We start from the raw sequence: 17,376 nt of genomic DNA on the forward strand, positions 1-17,376 counted from the left end.
ATATACTGATCGCATTTTTAACAAATAACAATACATATGGGAGTCGTAAGGATACGGTTTTATAATTCTTTGAATGTTCTTTGTTTACTACCTAAGGGGACAAGAAAATAGAATGAAAAGATGTCCCGTCTTACCTTAACCTACTATATTATAGCGCTACGGTCCTCGTTATTAAATCACATATTCGACGTTAAAAAGTATTTAGACCACATAAAAAACAGAAATAGTATGACTTTACACATAGCGTGCTCATGCTGGTCGCCGGTTTCTTACATTATAATTATGGTGGGTTGATAGCTGTCAAAATAAACTGTATACTATACACCCTCGCAGTGTTTCTTATTAACATCTTATTTTCCGGCATCGCTTTCCTTAACGATTTTCCTTTTCCGGTGTCAGTCGCATTAAGAAGCAACATTTTGTTAGCTGTAATGAGGAGCTGTATATTCTGTTGTGGCATTGTTAGCTGTAGTGTTATGCACGCATTTGTCTAGGTATACGATACTTTTAGTAAATTGCAAATTCTAACTCAAAGCGTATAAACATATAAACCCAAAGACGAAAGGAAGTTAAATTTTAATGTTTATTTACGTGCATTCCTATTAATATATTCACCTATAAATCAAAATTAACAATGGTTTTATACTGTCCTGTCGTGTTTTCGAATTTGTAAAATTTTATCCGTTTTGCGAATCGCTTGATAACTTCTCATGTTTTATGATATATATTTTTTTAATTGTTATCAATTAATAAAGGAATGCTAATTCTAATTTGTGGTATCACCCAAAAAAACATTTATTTTGAATTTGGTAATATAGGGCAATATGTGCTTAAGTGTCCCATCTTCCCCAATATACTATAAATTTATAAACAAATTCTACCTACTGCTCCACAGTCACCAATGGCGACTGAAAATCGCTCTGTTAGTGTTTGGTTTGCTTCAATCGAGCTTAGCCGACTGTTGTAATTGTAGTAAAATAATTTTCTTAAGATTTCGCAAATTAGTTTAATACGTGCTTACTCATTAGAGCCTTGCTCTCTTGTTTAGTTGTTAACTCGAATGTATGTAAAATGGAAATGCAAAGCAACCAACAACAGTGAGCATTTAGGGTAGTATCTTATATATGAAATTGATGGTATAGATAATGGTAGAAAATGGTTTATAGATAAAAGTTATCAAAATTTTGCATAATGCTCAACAATTAAAATAATAATAATTAAGAGCCGTATTCAGCAACTGTAAATCACCGCTACAGTATGCAATAGTATGCATTTGTATCGTCTTCCAGTTATGAACTTAGAATTAGTATAACCACAAGGTTTTATGGAGCTTATAGATATAATATATCCTAGTTTAAAACAGAGCCATAGAAATACCGAGTAGTCCAACCCATTGTTACGTATAGGCCTATAAGACAAATTGAACGGCAATTTGGGTCCAAATTTGGGTTCTAAAAAATGTTTGGTAAGGTAAATAGAAGCTGTTTTACACCTTCCCACAATAGGAAAACACAAACAAAACTTAACAAGTTCGTTTAAACCCTTTGTCAAAGTCACCACTTTTGCTCTATTTTGGACACACATAGACAGCAGTTGGACTACTCGGTGTTTAAACGACTCTGGTTTAAAAGAGCCGTATAATTAAACTATATAGTAATACCGTATTGTGGAGTAAGATGGCGCGCATCTTTAGTAGGCCTACTTTATTCAAGCAGCTGTTGTTTTAAATTTAACAACGGCCTATATGCCTATAGGACTCGTGAGCATATAGCTTCAGAATTCGTTGAATGTTTTTGTTTACTGCCTAATATAACGAAAAATAGAATGAAACGGTGTCCCAAATTTCCACCATATTATATGTTGAAAATGCTGCACTGTTGTTGCAAAATATAGTTTATTAATTTCCAGTTCGGGATGGGCCAAACCAGCAGAATTTATATTGAGCCTGTTGGGGTACGTCGTTGGCGCTGGAAACTTGTGGAGATTTTCATCTCTTTGCTTCAAAAACGGTGGAGGTATATATATATATAGACATATAAATTTAAACTAATAGATACTGGAAACTGCGACGTTACATTGGCATAACTGCTGATTTGTTTCTTACCATGTCAGCTTCAAAAACGGAATTTTGTTTGACACACCGAACTTTATTGTAGTAAAGCACCCATGCCGTTATTTTGTGTTTATTTTGTTTATACAGGCCCTATATCTCTAGGCCGTGACTGACCAAACGAATTTGCTAAAAATATGTCAGGCTTGTCAACCTATGTTTAGATGATCGGCTAATACCGCGCGGAAAAAACATATTTACAATCTTTTTAATACATACTCGGTGAAAATTTGCGAATATCATTTTCGACTATCTGATATGCATCAAAGTAAAACATATGATTAGCATAATTTGACGTACCATTTTTTTTCGGTACATCAGGATATGAAAAAAAAACAGTATGGATTGTCATTTTTATGAAGTATGCCAACTCTGATACAAACTAATTGCAGGGGCATTTTTGATACCGTATGTAATCTCCACATGCTTTATAACCTTACCACTGTACATGTTCGAAGTTGGACTTGGCCAATTTACGCGGAAGGGGAGAGTGGCTGCAATGGAAAGATTGCCAATCATGAAGGTTTTGACGTCATTGATTTTCATTTTACGCTTTTTCTGCTGGCTGTGTGTTACTATTGTGGACATATGTTTTTGAGAGGAAAAACACTGAACGGAAATTGTTCCAACTCAGCGGTATAACTACAATGTGCTGTCTAAATTGTCAGCAATAAGAAAAAAAAAGTTATACCCGAGAAGTTATACATTCGTGGTAAGATTAGTAAAAGCTGGCACGAAGTATATGAAACAAAACACCCGCGTGTTATAAAACAACTGTCGTTTTCCGGCCACGCGAGGATGAAGCAAGTTACATTCGTTCATTACATTTATTCAACTTATAGGGAATCGGTTACGCCACTGTATTTATCTCGGTGTTAGGCATGATACCATTCATGTGGACAATGTCTTGGGGAATATTATACCTTGGTCATTCATTTACGACCGGGCCTCTGCCGTGGGGAACCTGTGGTAAGACTTTATGCAGCAGACTGCTGTCTATGTTGACATATATGCGTATACTAATATACACTGTTTTCGTTTGTTGTTATGTACATTTGCCGTAAGTGATTCAAAAACGGTGTGAAGTCAAAGGGGTGTGACGTAACATTGTCTTTTATTACGTTTACCACTGTGGTGCAATACGCAGCAGACAAGAATGTTAAGAAAAGAATGATTATTATTGAGACGCAGCGACGTGTTCTGAAATTTTAGAATGGGAAAATTGTTCAAGTTTCGTTTACAGATAACGAATGGAATACAGAATCGTGTAGAGTGGGTGTAAATATTACGAATAGAACCGTCTTTCTGCAAGATTCATTGCCACAAGTACAATTTTGGAGGTAAAGCAATTTGTTTACGTATATATCAAAGTTATAGCAGCTAGGTCCATTGTTCTTCATGTTCAGCCATGACCTACTAGAGATATCTCTAGTACGCCGTGGTTCAGCACATAATATGTTGCAGTTCCGAACATATTTTAAAAAATGAATAAACCCCAATTTATTTTAAAAGGATATACGTACCAAATAACAGAAAATAAGTTAACTTGAATTTTAAACTATAGAAACTACGTTCTGAGACTTTCTAATGGTAACCCATACAACGAGAATTTCAACTGGCAAATGCTCTTATGTTCTTTGGCGTCTTTTATAACGATATATGGATGCATAGCAAAAGGAGTAAAGACCAGCGGAAAGGCAAGTTACTGGTTATGCCCTGTGGAAGTCCAAACTTTTTGCGGCAGTATTTCACTAGCTACCAAGTTTTGCCTTGAAAAAAACCGGCGCTTCGTATTCATGCAGCACGCGCCGAGTAATTAACGTTTTTGTTAGGTCGCGTTTTGCGCCTACCAGTTTAGTCTAGTAACTCTAGTTGTACTGTAGAAGTTACTATGTGGTGTATCGCTTATTTTAGGTTGTGATGCATTATCGTTTATTATTTGTTTAGAGATATTTATCGTTTTAGTTTGTTAAACCTGCATAAATAAGTTATATTTTGTATCTTAAACTTTAGGTTGTAATATATTATAGTACTGTGGGGTAAGATAGGACACCTTTAGCACATAATATCCAAATATCCTGGTCGTGTTGACAGCGATCTATGGGAGTCGTGATACAGTTTTATAATTCTTTGAATTTTCTTTGTTTACTACCAAATGGGACGAGAAAAAAAATGAAAAGGTGTCCCATCTTCCCTTATCCTACTATATCGTTTATTATTTGTTTTGGTTTGTTAAACCTATATAAATAAGTTACTTCATCAAACTTTTCGTCCACATACAATGGTCAACGCTGTTATATATGTTGTAGGGTAACTAGCTTTGCTACAAAGTTGCATAAACAAAGTAATATACAAAGAAGTTTACATGTCGTGTGAATGCTATTTATTTTAATATTCAGGTTGTTTACTTCACTGCCACTTTTCCATACGTCATACTCTGCGTGCTTTTCGTAAGAGGAGCTACATTAGAAGGTGCTTCGAATGGGATGAGGAAACTTTTTGTCCCAGATTTCGAACGCCTTCTCTCACCCCAGGTAATTATGTCCGATCTTTATACTAAGAAATTTATTTAAGGCCTGAAATATATGTTTTAAAAGATATAGGTAGAATCGAATGAATTAAAATATAGAAATGTGGGGTACGATGGGATATCGTTAGTAATAGTATACTTGATACCTAGAAATCTTATATTTCCGAACTAATTTTAAATAAGGTTATAAACACTCTTTATGGTCGCGGTGCTGCAGTTATATAGTTCTGTACATTTTCTTTGTTTTTTTCCTCTTTGTTTTTAATTTCAAATGAAACGAGAATGAAAACATGTTTCATCTTACCCCACATATATATAAAAAATACTAACCTGGTCCTGAACTATGGTAAATCGTAAGCTGGCACGAGGTGTATGAAACAGAACACCTCGTGTTATAACGGCTGTCGTTTCTGGCAACGCGGGGATAAAGCAAGTTACATTCATTCGTTCATCCGTTCATCCGTTCATTCGTTTATTCATTCATTCATTCATTCATTCATTCATTCATATAAAATACCTTTCAGGTTTGGGTTGAAGCAGCATCACAGGCGCTTTACACAGTGGGTGTGTGTTACTCTGGATTGACAGCATTTGGAAGCTTCAATCGTCGTCGCAACAATTTCTATAAGTTTGTATTGCTTGATAATATATTCTAACGCGCCCAAAAATATTTGATGTTATGGACTCTAACATATTGCAGTTTGTTGCATGTATTTTAATTGTAATTACAATTTGAACTTTAAAATTTGGACAAATTGTATTAGGCTGTAACATTTTTTAAAGTATTATACTGTAGTACCGTGGGGTAAGATGAGACACTTTTAGCACGTACGTAATGTCCCGATCGTGTTTTAAACAATTAACAATACTCTATATATGAGAGTCACGAGGACACGCTTTTATAATTATTTAAATTTACTTTGTTTAGTACCAAATGGGACGAGAAAATAAAATGAAAAGGTGTTCCATTATCCCCCCACCCTACTATATATATAGAACTTTTAATTCAAAAGCTTAAATACTATTTGCGTTTTATTTCCAGACAAGCAATTTTCGTTATACCAGCCGGGTGTCTCACATCAATATTCATGGGGTTGATAACGTTTAGTTTTCTTGGACATATTGCCCATGTTAATAAAGTGGATATTATAAATGTTATCAGTTCAGGTAAGTAGTTTTCTTAGTATAGCGATTAAAACGGTTAAGGAAAAAAGACAAGCCCTCGTGGCTGTTTCATAAAAGCACGCAATCGCTGTTGGCAGAAAAGTAAAAAATGGTGGCAGTTTTATGATTTTATTGAAAAAGTCTGAAAATATACGTATTTTGAAACATTTTGCGCCTTAATTATACCATAACGTTAAAGAAGTATTTACACTCGCAAACCAATAAATTACTGATTTATTTTCAGGTCCTGGACTTGTTTTTCAAGTTTATCCCTATGGGTTAAGTTTGTTGCCTATTCCCCAACTTTGGTCCGTTTTGTTCTTCTTTATGTTTTATCTTATTTGCATCGACAGTGCGGTAAGTTCATTTCAGACTGTTGTTTTTATTTCTAATAAATGTATATAAAAGTAATCTAAATCATTTTATAGCATATTAAGTTTAAAATATTTCCTTAACTTGTAACTCTTTCGTTAAAAATCACCTGCTATATCTATCCAAACACAAAGTAAAGTTGAAAGTTTTACGTTTTTAAAATTTAAATTTTACATTTTTAAAGTTTGGTGAGTTTGAAGGGCTGATGGTTGTTATTGGAGATGCTTTTCCCATTTCTGTTTCAAACACTAAAAATCGTTTGCTGACCGGCGCAGCACTTACTGCATCACTTTACTTTTCCTGCTTCATGTTTCTTAACCAGGTAACTTGTATGTTGTCCAGTGTTTTTTAAGTAAAATCGAAATTGAATTAAAAATAGCCATCTTACCCCACCCTGGACCATCTTACCCCGTCATGCGCCATTTTATCCCGTTGTGACATTAGTGTGTGAGTCGTTAAACATCACCTACAGTTTGTTTCAAAAATGGTTCATATATAGTAGGTGGGGGAAGGTGGGACACCTTTTATTCTATTTTCCCATCCCAATTTATAGCCAACAAAGAACATTCAAAAAATCCCAAAACGGCATTCTCACGACTCCCATAAACCGTCGTTAATTGTTTTAAACGCAATCAAAATATTTAAATATTATATGCTACTGTCCCGTTTCCCCCCCACCTTACTATTTTCATTCATTTAGTATTTTAGTATAAACCACCGCTTTTAGAAGTTTTACATCCGCCACATAATCCCATAATAATCGAATATCAACTTTACCTTACAGAAATCTCTATACATATTCGAATTAGTGAACTCTTACGGGGGCGCTGGCATTTGTCTTCTGTGGTTAGCTCTTTGGGAGTCCATTTCAGTTGGTTGGTTCTGGAACGCTGATAAATTTGCAATCGACTTTAAATACATGACCGGCAGCACCCCTTCTATATATTACAAATACTGCTACAAATTTGTAATACCAGCTGCAACAACGGTACGTTTAACATTTTCTTTTTCAATTGCGCGCCACTGGGTAATAGAAACATATTATGGTATAGTAGGGTGGGGTAAGATAAGACTTCTTTTTATTCTCTTTTCTCGTCCCATTTGGTGGTTAACAAAGAACATTTAAATAATTATAAAACCGTATCCTTACGACTCCCATAGACCGCTGCTAATCGTTTATAACAGAATTATGACATTTAAATATAAGTGGCTAAAAGTGTCACTTCTACCCCCAACCTACTATAGAACTGAAATACCACAACTGTTTTACCGAACCTAAAACAACAGAAAGTGTGAAACCTAACATAACATCATTTTTATTTATCTTTTTTTTAAACGATAGCAAAGATCATGTTATTTAAAGTACGAAGAGAATCAACAGCCAAACAACAGTTGTTAAAACACGCTGTGGAAAAAAAGTCTGGGAAAGAGTGTCAGTTAAAAAATGTGGCACCCAACCTAGATACGAAAATGCGTCATTTTTTACCAAAATATTAATCATACAGTAGGGTGGGGGAAGATGGGACACCTTTAGCACATGATATTTAAATATCCTGATCGTGTTTTAAACAATTAACAACGGTCTATGGGAGTCGTAAAAATACGAATCTATAATTCTTTGCATTTTCTTTGTTTACTACCAAATTGGGCGAGAAAATAGAATGAAAAGGTGTCCCATCTTCCCCCAACCTACTATATGAATAATACTAATTTTATTGTAATTATAGTAGTAGAATATTTCCTTTCATAATATACTACTATTGCTCTAAGTCTTACTGTTGTTTATCCAGGCAATTCTGATATTCTATTGCATCAAATGGGAACCACTTAAAGTTGGTGAATATGTTTATCCATGGTGGGCGAATGGTATTGGTTGGATGCTTTCTCTTTCATCTATTTTATGGATACCCGGCGTTGCTTGTTATGTTATGGTAAATGGTGTCCCATTTGGTGGTTAACAAAGAACATTTAAATAATTATAAAACCGTAACCTTACGACTCCCATAGACCGCTGCTAATCGTTTATAACAGAATTATGACATTTAAATATAAGTGGCTAAAAGTGTCACTTCTACCCCCAACCTACTATAGAACTGAAATACCACAACTGTTTTACCGAACCTAAAACAACAGAAAGTGTGAAACCTAAAATAACATCATTTTTATTTATCTTTTTTTTAAAAAACGATAGCAAAGATCATGTTATTTAAAGTACGAAGAGAATCAACAGCAAAACAACAGTTGTTAAAACACGCTGTGGAAAAAAAGTCTGGGAAAGAGTGTCAGTTAAAAAAATGTGGCACCCAACCTAGATACGAAAATGCGTCATTTTTTACCAAAATATTAATCATACAGTAGGGTGGGGGAAGATGGGACACCTTTAGCACATGATATTTAAATATCCTGATCGTGTTTTAAACAATTAACAACGGTCTATGGGAGTCGTAAAAATACGAATCTATAATTCTTTGCATTTTCTTTGTTTACTACCAAATTGGGCGAGAAAATAGAATGAAAAGGTGTCCCATCTTCCCCCAACCTACTATAGGAATATTATTAATTCCATTGTAATTATAGTAGTAGAATATTTGCTTTCATAATATACTAATATTGCCCTAAGTCTTACTGTTGTTTATCCAGGCAATTCTGATATTCTATTGCATCAAATGGGAACCATTTAAAGTTGGTGAATATGTTTACCCATGGTGGGCGAATGGTATTGGTTGGATGCTTTCTCTTTTATCTATTTTATGGATACCCGGCGTTGCTTGTTATGTTATGGTAAATGGTAAAGGTTCTTTATCAAAAGTAAGTTTGTTTATGTTAAGTTTGTGTTGTGTAAGGTGTCAAGCAGTTTGGATTTTTTACCGAGGGACCTTTAGCACATGATATCCAAATATCTTGATCCTGTTTTAAACAATCACAACGATTTATGGGAGTCGTGCGGATACAGTTTTGTTATTCTTTGAATGGTTTTGTGTACTACCAAATGTGGTCAAGATTGGTATGAAAAGGTGTCCTATCTTACCCCACTCTACTATAACCATAAAAGAGTCTTCTAATCTTCGCGTCCGTTAACGGCTTACCCCGCATGTTACTGATGTTAGCAATACTTGATTATAAATATGGCTTTTCTCTATGGTTGACAACGTGGACAGCTTATCAGTGACCACTCGGTTGTAGCAGTGACAGTTAAATGTTAGAAAACACGCAAACGAGGGTGCCATCTCTATAGTAAAATATAGACTTTTCCTCTTGTTAAGCGGTGGGCACTTTAACCGCTATTTCACTCAATCGAACATGTGGTATCACCACTCAGTAACGTTTGTACCAACAGAGATTTAAACAAGGCATCAAGTGGGGCTTTGAGCAAAGTTATGAAGGAGAAGTAAAAGTTGAAAATGAAATACAGAAATTGAAAGCCCAATCTGATGTCTAAACAAGAGCAAATGGCGTGACACGTCCCCACCTTATTTTTAAGCGTCTTCACGTGCAACCGATATCATGATAATAAATGTGATCACACTCGTAGGAAGTCCATTGAATAAACCGAACTACGTATAATATGCAAATGTTGACTCTTTTCGGTTTATTTGAACGACAGATGGGAACCATCTGAAAAGTTCCAATCCTGTCCCACGCCGATGTGGCGTCAAGTTTCTAATTATAATTTGAAACATTCGTTTCTCATAAAAGATAAAAAAACATGTGTCTTGACTCTCATGATTCCAGACGAAACAGCTCGTTAATATATAAACGCACGCATGCAGCTCAGTTTTTTCAACAATTTAAGCAGGTTAGTGTATATAGCTCTATAGAACATACTTGCATTACAATAAGCACAAATTTTCAGGTTCTACTGTGAAAATGTTCCAGCTAATACTATTGCTTTTATTTACTCTGGCGGGTCTGTCACACCAAGCCACAAGCGTTGAAGAAGCGTATGTCGTCGGGTTATTTCCAGAACCGGTGTATGAGATGGTAAGTTTCAATGCAATGTTAAAAGATTATTATTTTAATGAATAGTGTAGTAGGAGAGGGAAATGTAATACCTTTAAGGTGGCTGGACACAGTATCCGGCATGCGAAGTCGTATGCAAACCCATTACCGAGTACCGCATGCGGCAGCGAAACCCGGACAAAACAGACAAAACGGACGAATTCCGGATACTTTGTACAGCCACCTTTAGGCTTTTAAAGGGCATAATATCCACACATTTTAATCGCGTTTTAAACAATCAATAGTGGTCTATGCCCTATGATAGTCGTAAGGTTTTATATTTTTTTAAATGTTCCATTTTTACTACCAAATGGGACGAGAAAATAAAAATTAACCAATTTCCCCCACTCTACTATATACATATATCATCCGATTTACTTCAATGAAGACTGATCTCGTATAAATTATTGGAAATAACTTTGTTTATTAAGCGTATATATATCTCTAGTCGGCCTTGGTTACACGAACACCCATTTAGGCCCAGAGTGATGACTATAGGCCTACGTTTTTTCTGAAAAGACTAAAACTGCAGTTCAATGCAGCGGGTATAGCCCGTATGCATTTAATCCATTTAACATTCTCTGTGGTTGCCTACCGTTGTGAGTATTATTTTAAACGTTGCTTATTATATATTCCTAACCCCGTGTATTTTATCAGGTGAATACTACCGGTCGTGACCCTAACGACCAATCGATCAAAATAACAATTCAGAATATGGGCAGCTCAGCAAACGATGTTGGGTACCATGCCTATCTTTCAGACACTGCAGAAGCTTTGTCATTTTCGATGAACACGGAAGGAGTCTCTTACAGAGGCAAGAAGGTCGACCACAAGGAGGCGCGAGAGGTTTTCGAGAAGGCGAAGTTAGAAGATCACAATGCTGCTGTGTATATACCTCGTCCACTACCAGGTAAAATAATTATAATACAGTATAAATGTTTTCACAACATTTTTATGCAAAAAATTAAAACCATAAAACGGCTTTATATATCTTTTATTTGACTAAACACCGAAAAATGCCATAATCGACAAGTAAACATTTTTTGCCCAGATCTCGCTTGTTGAGTTTTTGTATGTTCACAGAATTGTAACGAGTAAAATAGATGTTCCGCATGCTGTGTGCATTTTTTGCTCTTCCTTTTTTTTGTATAGTGGGGTGTGGGGAGACGGGACACTATTTTATTCGATTTTCTCGTCCCGTTTAGTGTTATATAAAGGACACACAAAGAATTATAAAACCGTATCCTCACGGCTCTTACAGACCGTTGTTAGTTGTTTAAACAAGATCAGGATACTTGGATATTATGTGCTAAAGGTGTCCCAACTAGCCCCACGGTACTGTATTTTAATTACAAAACATATGGTAGGGTGGGGAAGATGGGACACATTTAGCACATAATATCGAAATATTCTGATTGCGTTTCAAACATTTAAAAACGATCTATGGGAGTCGTGAGGATACAGTTTTATAATTCTTTGAATGTTCTTTGTTTACTACCAAATCGGACGAGAAAATAGGATGAAAAACAGTCCCATCTTTCCCCACCCTACTATACTTTCAACAAAACCTATGCGATGCATGACACGAATGGTGTACAATAAGTTATTATCTGTTTTCAGTTGATCGCAATAGCGAGTTACAATCCGAATCAGTCAACGTTCACATCAAAGGAGAAAAGAAAATGACTTTTAATCTCGAATACACGGAATCAATCGCGGACAAATTGGCCTCCGGTGAAAAGGTTCTTAACAGAGCTGCTGTGGTACTAGACATGTACGGTTCGACTGCAGAAAACCTATTTGGTGAGGTATTTTCCCCAAATTACCCAAATAACTACCCCAATAATGCCGATTTGGCATGGTGGGTAAGAGTGCCAGATGATGAGACCGTCACCCTGCATGTTACCGATCTCGATATTGAAGAATGTTGTGATAGGCTTACAATTTATGATGGCGTTTCTAAAAACGGCCAAGTTATTTCTGTTCTAACGGGTCAACTCTCTAACGAGTCTATAGTTATCCAAACAACCACGAATAGTATTTACTTACACCTTGCATCAGATTGTTCTTTTACTTCTCGTGGATTCGCAGCAACTGTTACAATGAGTGGGAACACCGTACCTACTTACGAACCACCCAGCACTACAACTGATGTTTACCCAACTCAGCCTAACGTTACAGCTTGTAACGGTGGTGATTACTTATACTCATATTCAGGCAGTATATCGTCTCCGAACTATCCCTACAGCTATTATGATAACTTGTATTGCTCATGGCATATAAGAATACCATATTATTCATACGTTGTGAGCATGACTGTACAGGACCTTCATCTTCAAAGCTATGATTACCTAAGGGTATACGATGGCTCATCATCGTATTATCCTATGATCGCACAATTAACCGGTGTGATACATTCTAATCCAACATACTATTCATCTGGTACCGATATGTTTTTACTTCTTACCACTGATTCTTACGGCAGCACCTACAGCGGCTTTCAACTTACCTATACTTATTCCTATGCACAACAAACTAATAACCCTACTACAGAATCAAATGACGTTACCACAGCATCAGCACTTCCCACAGCTTGCAACGGTGGTGATTATATATACTCTTATTCAGGTTACATATCATCACCTAACTATCCTGGAAACTATTACAATAGTTTGAGTTGTTCCTGGCAAGTTAGAATTCCAAGTGCCTACTATGTTGTGAAGCTCACTGTTGAAGCTTTCCAATTGGAACCAAACTACGACTTTCTGTATGTCTACGATGGTTCTTCCTCCAGTTATGCACAGCTTGCAAGCTGGACTGGTATTCATACACAAGGCGAAGAACTTTACTCTTCTTCCCGTGACATGTTTCTTCAACTATACACAGACTACGTTGTACCTGATAAAGGCTTTCAGCTTTACTTTGCAAACTCGTACCCTCAATCTACTACGCCTCAACCTGGTAGTAATATTCAGGCTTGTAACGGTGGTGAATTCTTAAACAGTTATTCAGGAAGCTTTTCGTCCCCTAACTACCCGAGCTACTACAACAACAACTTGTATTGTACATGGCACATTCAAATGCCTTCTTACTCTTACGCTGTCAACCTTACCATTACCTACTTACAGCTGCAGTACAACAGTGATTATTTATATATTTATGATGGACCATCAATAAATTCTCCGCTGCTGATATACTTAACAGGTTCTTATTATTACCCGTTGATGTATTATTCAACCGGCAGAGATATGTATGTACGTTTGAGCACAAGTTCTTCTGGCCAAGATAACGGTTTTCAAGCTTTTTACACTTACACATACCATCAGCAACCAGCAACCACAGCTGTCAACGAAATCGTGACACAGCAGAGTCAGAACACAACCGTTCAAGCTTGCAACGGTGGTGATTATATATACTCTTATTCAGGTTACATATACACACCTAACTATCCTGGAAACTATTACAACGAATTGAGTTGTTCCTGGCAAGTTAGAATTCCAAGTACCTACTATGTTGTGAAGCTCACTGTTCAGGCTTTCCAATTGGAACCAAACTACGACTATCTGTATGTCTACGATGGCCCTTCCTCCAGTTATGCACAGCTTGCAAGCTGGACTGGTAATCATACACAAGGCGAAGCACTTTACTCTTCTTCCCGTGACATGTTTCTTCAACTATACACAGACCATAGTGTGACTCATCAAGGCTTTCAGCTTTACTTTACAAACTCGTACCCTCAACCGGGTGCAAATATTCAGGCTTGTAACGGTGGTGAATTCTTGAACAGTTATTCAGGAAGCTTTACGTCCCCTAACTATCCCAGCTACTACGACAACGACTTGTATTGTACATGGCACATTCAAATGCCTTCTTACTCTTACGCTGTCAACCTTACCATTACCGACTTACAGCTGCAGTACAACAGTGATTATTTATATATTTACGATGGATCATCAATAAATTCTCCGCTGCTGACATACTTAACAGGTTCTTATTATTACCCGTTGATGTATTATTCAACCGGAAGAGATATGTATGTACGTTTGAGCACAAGTTCTTCTGGCCAAGATAATGGTTTTCAAGCTTTTTACACTTACACATACCCTCAGCAACCAGCAACCACAGCTGCAATTACAACCGATCAAGCTTGCAACGGTGGTGAATACATAAACTCTTATTCAGGCCACATATACTCACCTAACTATCCTGGAAACTATTATGATTATCTCGACTGTTCCTGGCAAATCACAATTCCCTATTACTACTACGTCGTTAAGCTTACTATCTCAGATTTTAATTTGGAGTACAACTATGACTATCTAAAAGTGTACGATGGCAGTTCTGATAACTATGCGTTGCTCACAATGTGGACAGGGAATGTGAACTCTGGTGAAAAAGTTTATTCCTCGTCGTATCATATGTTCTTGCAGTTCCATACGGACTCTTCAGTATCCTCAAACGGGTTTTCTCTTTCCTTTGATTATGCCAGTCCTTCTGAAGCTTCAGGTGAAGGATCAGGATAAACCTTTATATTTAAAGTGAGAATCAAACTGTGTTGTTGGTGATACTGTTACGGTGTGTCATTCACGTTCAATTTAATTACTTTGCTTTTTACGTAACAAGGTCTTTTTAATGGCGTGACATAAAAATTTTATATTAATTATACTGATATGCTATATATGTGCTAAAGCTAAAAAAGAATGTAATTTAGTTTTTGTTTAATTGTCTGTATTTTTCACGTATATTTGTGCAACGGGTGTTATGGTGATTTGTGTTCTTCATACGTTAATAAACTTACAGCTGTACTTGTACCAATCATGAACTATACGCTTGTATAATTGTCGTTGCATCTTTCCTATTACTGTTTTTTTTTTTTTAAAAAAACAAGAACTCGGGCGTTTGTATCGAAAATGAACCTGAAAGTGCACGAAAACATGCTTCGTCGTCATAATTCGCCTGCCCTAATTACAAAACAGTGGCACTGTTTCGTCATATAAGAACATTTGCGCCCACTATAATAACCCCTCAAAAACTGTGTTTGCATTTTAAGCACCTATATTGTAAAATGTTCCTAGGTACATTATAAAAGTTTTCAACACTGATGTTTTTCATTGGTCACCAGCGGCAGCAGAATGAATTTGTTTATTACCAAATAAAACAAGAAAATAGAATAAAAATGTGTCCCATCTTTCCCTATCTAACTATTTATATAAGGTATAGGGGTAAGATTGGACATCTTTAGCACGTAATATCCAAATACTCTGATCGTGTTTTAAGTAATTAATCTACAGTTTATAGGAGTCGTGAGGATACGATTTTATAATTCTTCGTTTACTACCAAAAAGAACTAGAAAATAGAATGAAATTGTTTCCATCTTACCCCAACCTAATATATACGAAAACCGCGTAAGAATGTTTGTATAGGCCGATATATACCATAGATATAATCTAGGCTTACAACGGTATGTAGGGCCCATCTGAAAAACTTGTTTTGCTGTCTCACGCCAGTCTAGCAGATAACATATGCTTTTTTCTCATGACCTTTTAGACAAACACGAGCAACACATATATAAGCTTGTCTAATGAGGTCTAGTCCATGGGACTGAGCTCATCCTCTTAAGTATTTAAAAAGCTATACGCAACCAACGCGTTTAATAAGGCCAATTAGCGCAAGGTATTTTGTGTATTATTTTCCGTAAAACGCATTTCATTTTTCAAGTTTTATTCAGAGCTTTATTGACAAAATGTTAGGAAGGAAAACACAGCTACTTTTTTTCTTATTTTTGACCACCTTGTCACAACAGACAGTTGCTGAAGAGAACTCGAATGGCATCCACCACAAGCCAGCGCAAGTGGTTTCAGATAGGCATAGCCCGTTCGCTAATCCCAAACCCATTAGTAAAGTTACGGCTTGCCAGGGCGGTGAAAGCCTAAGCTTTTTCTCTGGAAATTTTACTTCGCCAAACTATCCGAATTACTACGACAACAAGCTATATTGTACATGGTTAATCCAAATGCCATATCAAGGCTACATTGTCAACCTCACAGTCATCGACCGCCAGTTGCAATACAGCCATGATTACTTATATCTGTATGATGGACCTTCAACAAATTCTCCGCTTCTAGCTGCATTAACTGGTGCCATGTATTTTCCTACTACATATTGTTCATCTACTAGCACCATGTTCGTTGTACTAGAAACCGATGATTACGGCCAAGAGAAGGGTTTCAGGGTTAACTACACCAATGTCTATCCTCAGAAAACTACAGCCCCGACCGTTGTGTCAACAACAGCAATTTCCGATAAAGCGTGTAACGGGGGTGATTATATATATTCACCTTCAGGTTACATATCATCACCTAACTATCCTGAAAACTACGCCGATGATTTAAGCTGCACCTGGCAGATCAGGATTCCAAACAACTACAACGTTATTAAACTTTCAGTTTCAGACTTTAACGTTGAAGATGTATTTGATTTCCTAAACGTATACGACGGTCCTTCTAATAACTCTCCTTTAATAGCATCATGGACTGGCCAATATTATTCTGAAACCGTTTATTCGTCTTCGTGTGATATGTTTTTACTTTTTCATTCTGACCCTGTTTTGGCGCGGTCGGGTTTTAAGGTTTACTTTGAATCTGTAAGCCAAATTGAAGCGTCGAAAAGAAATAAAGATAAATAAATTTTCTTATTTGATGCGACAGTCGCAATTGTATAGTCGAGGTCTGGCGTTATATTTAATATTGTTTGTATTCATACGAACCGAATTCTTATTCTACCTTTTCGGCGCAGTGGCCAACAAGCGCCTACCTCTACCCATAGGTAATGGGTTCAATGCTTGTCGCTGCTACATTTGTAGGCCAATGTGTTCTTGGAAGAGACACTTACCGGCAAATGCTCCGACCCAGCTGTCACTAATGGGTTTTCCAAATATTCCGCTGTATTTAAAAATGAAAATATCCCCCAAATTAATCAACAAAGTAGGGTAACTCGAAAACTTGCACGAGCTGGGAAACAAAACATCCGTGTTATAACGATGTCGTTTTCCGGTCACGCGAAGATAAAGCAAGTTACAATTACACCTTATAAGCTACATAGTACTGTAGGGGAAGATGGGACACCGTTTTATTTTGTTTTATCTCATTTAATAGTAATCAAATAACATTGAAAGAAATATAAAACCGTATCCTCACGACT

The 17,376-nt window shown here is 36.5% G+C and overlaps 2 protein-coding genes across 5 annotated transcripts; both read left to right on the forward strand.

Annotated features, from left to right (window-relative positions):
* Nucleotides 1-775: 775 nt before the first annotated feature.
* Nucleotides 776-15,045, forward strand: LOC149743269 (sodium- and chloride-dependent GABA transporter 2-like). 4 transcript variants are annotated; one of them, XR_016384764.1, is made up of 16 exons: nucleotides 776-1,097; nucleotides 1,909-2,015; nucleotides 2,503-2,633; nucleotides 2,953-3,079; nucleotides 3,354-3,450; nucleotides 3,675-3,807; nucleotides 4,510-4,644; nucleotides 5,165-5,268; nucleotides 5,683-5,807; nucleotides 6,049-6,161; nucleotides 6,361-6,498; nucleotides 6,961-7,164; nucleotides 7,967-8,107; nucleotides 8,817-8,984; nucleotides 10,030-10,157; nucleotides 10,833-10,973. XR_016384764.1 is itself a non-coding variant. In XM_089875872.1 (15 exons), the coding sequence occupies exons 1-15, from the start codon at nucleotides 1,072-1,074 to the stop codon at nucleotides 9,613-9,615; spliced, it is 1,851 nt and encodes a 616-aa protein (XP_089731998.1). In that variant the 5' UTR covers nucleotides 785-1,071; the 3' UTR covers nucleotides 9,616-9,748. The 4 variants fall into 4 exon arrangements, 3 of the variants coding, with proteins under 3 accessions (XP_089731998.1, XP_089731999.1, XP_089731997.1); XM_089875872.1 differs by lacking the exons at nucleotides 10,030-10,157; nucleotides 10,833-10,973 and adding an exon at nucleotides 9,514-9,748 and having other exon boundaries at nucleotides 785-1,097; XM_089875873.1 differs by lacking the exons at nucleotides 2,953-3,079; nucleotides 10,030-10,157; nucleotides 10,833-10,973 and adding an exon at nucleotides 9,514-9,748 and having other exon boundaries at nucleotides 801-1,097.
* Nucleotides 15,046-15,471: 426 nt separating this feature from the next.
* On the forward strand, nucleotides 15,472-17,082 carry LOC149743270 (tolloid-like protein 1). Its single transcript, XM_089875901.1, has one exon. The coding sequence runs from the start codon at nucleotides 15,920-15,922 to the stop codon at nucleotides 16,859-16,861; it is 942 nt and encodes a 313-aa protein (XP_089732027.1). The 5' UTR covers nucleotides 15,472-15,919; the 3' UTR covers nucleotides 16,862-17,082.
* The last annotated feature ends 294 nt before the right edge of the window (nucleotides 17,083-17,376 follow it).

Source organism: Ciona robusta, chromosome 1 (genome assembly GCF_009617815.1).
Source record: "Ciona robusta chromosome 1, ASM961781v2".
Taxonomy (NCBI): Eukaryota; Metazoa; Chordata; class Ascidiacea; order Phlebobranchia; family Cionidae; genus Ciona; species Ciona robusta.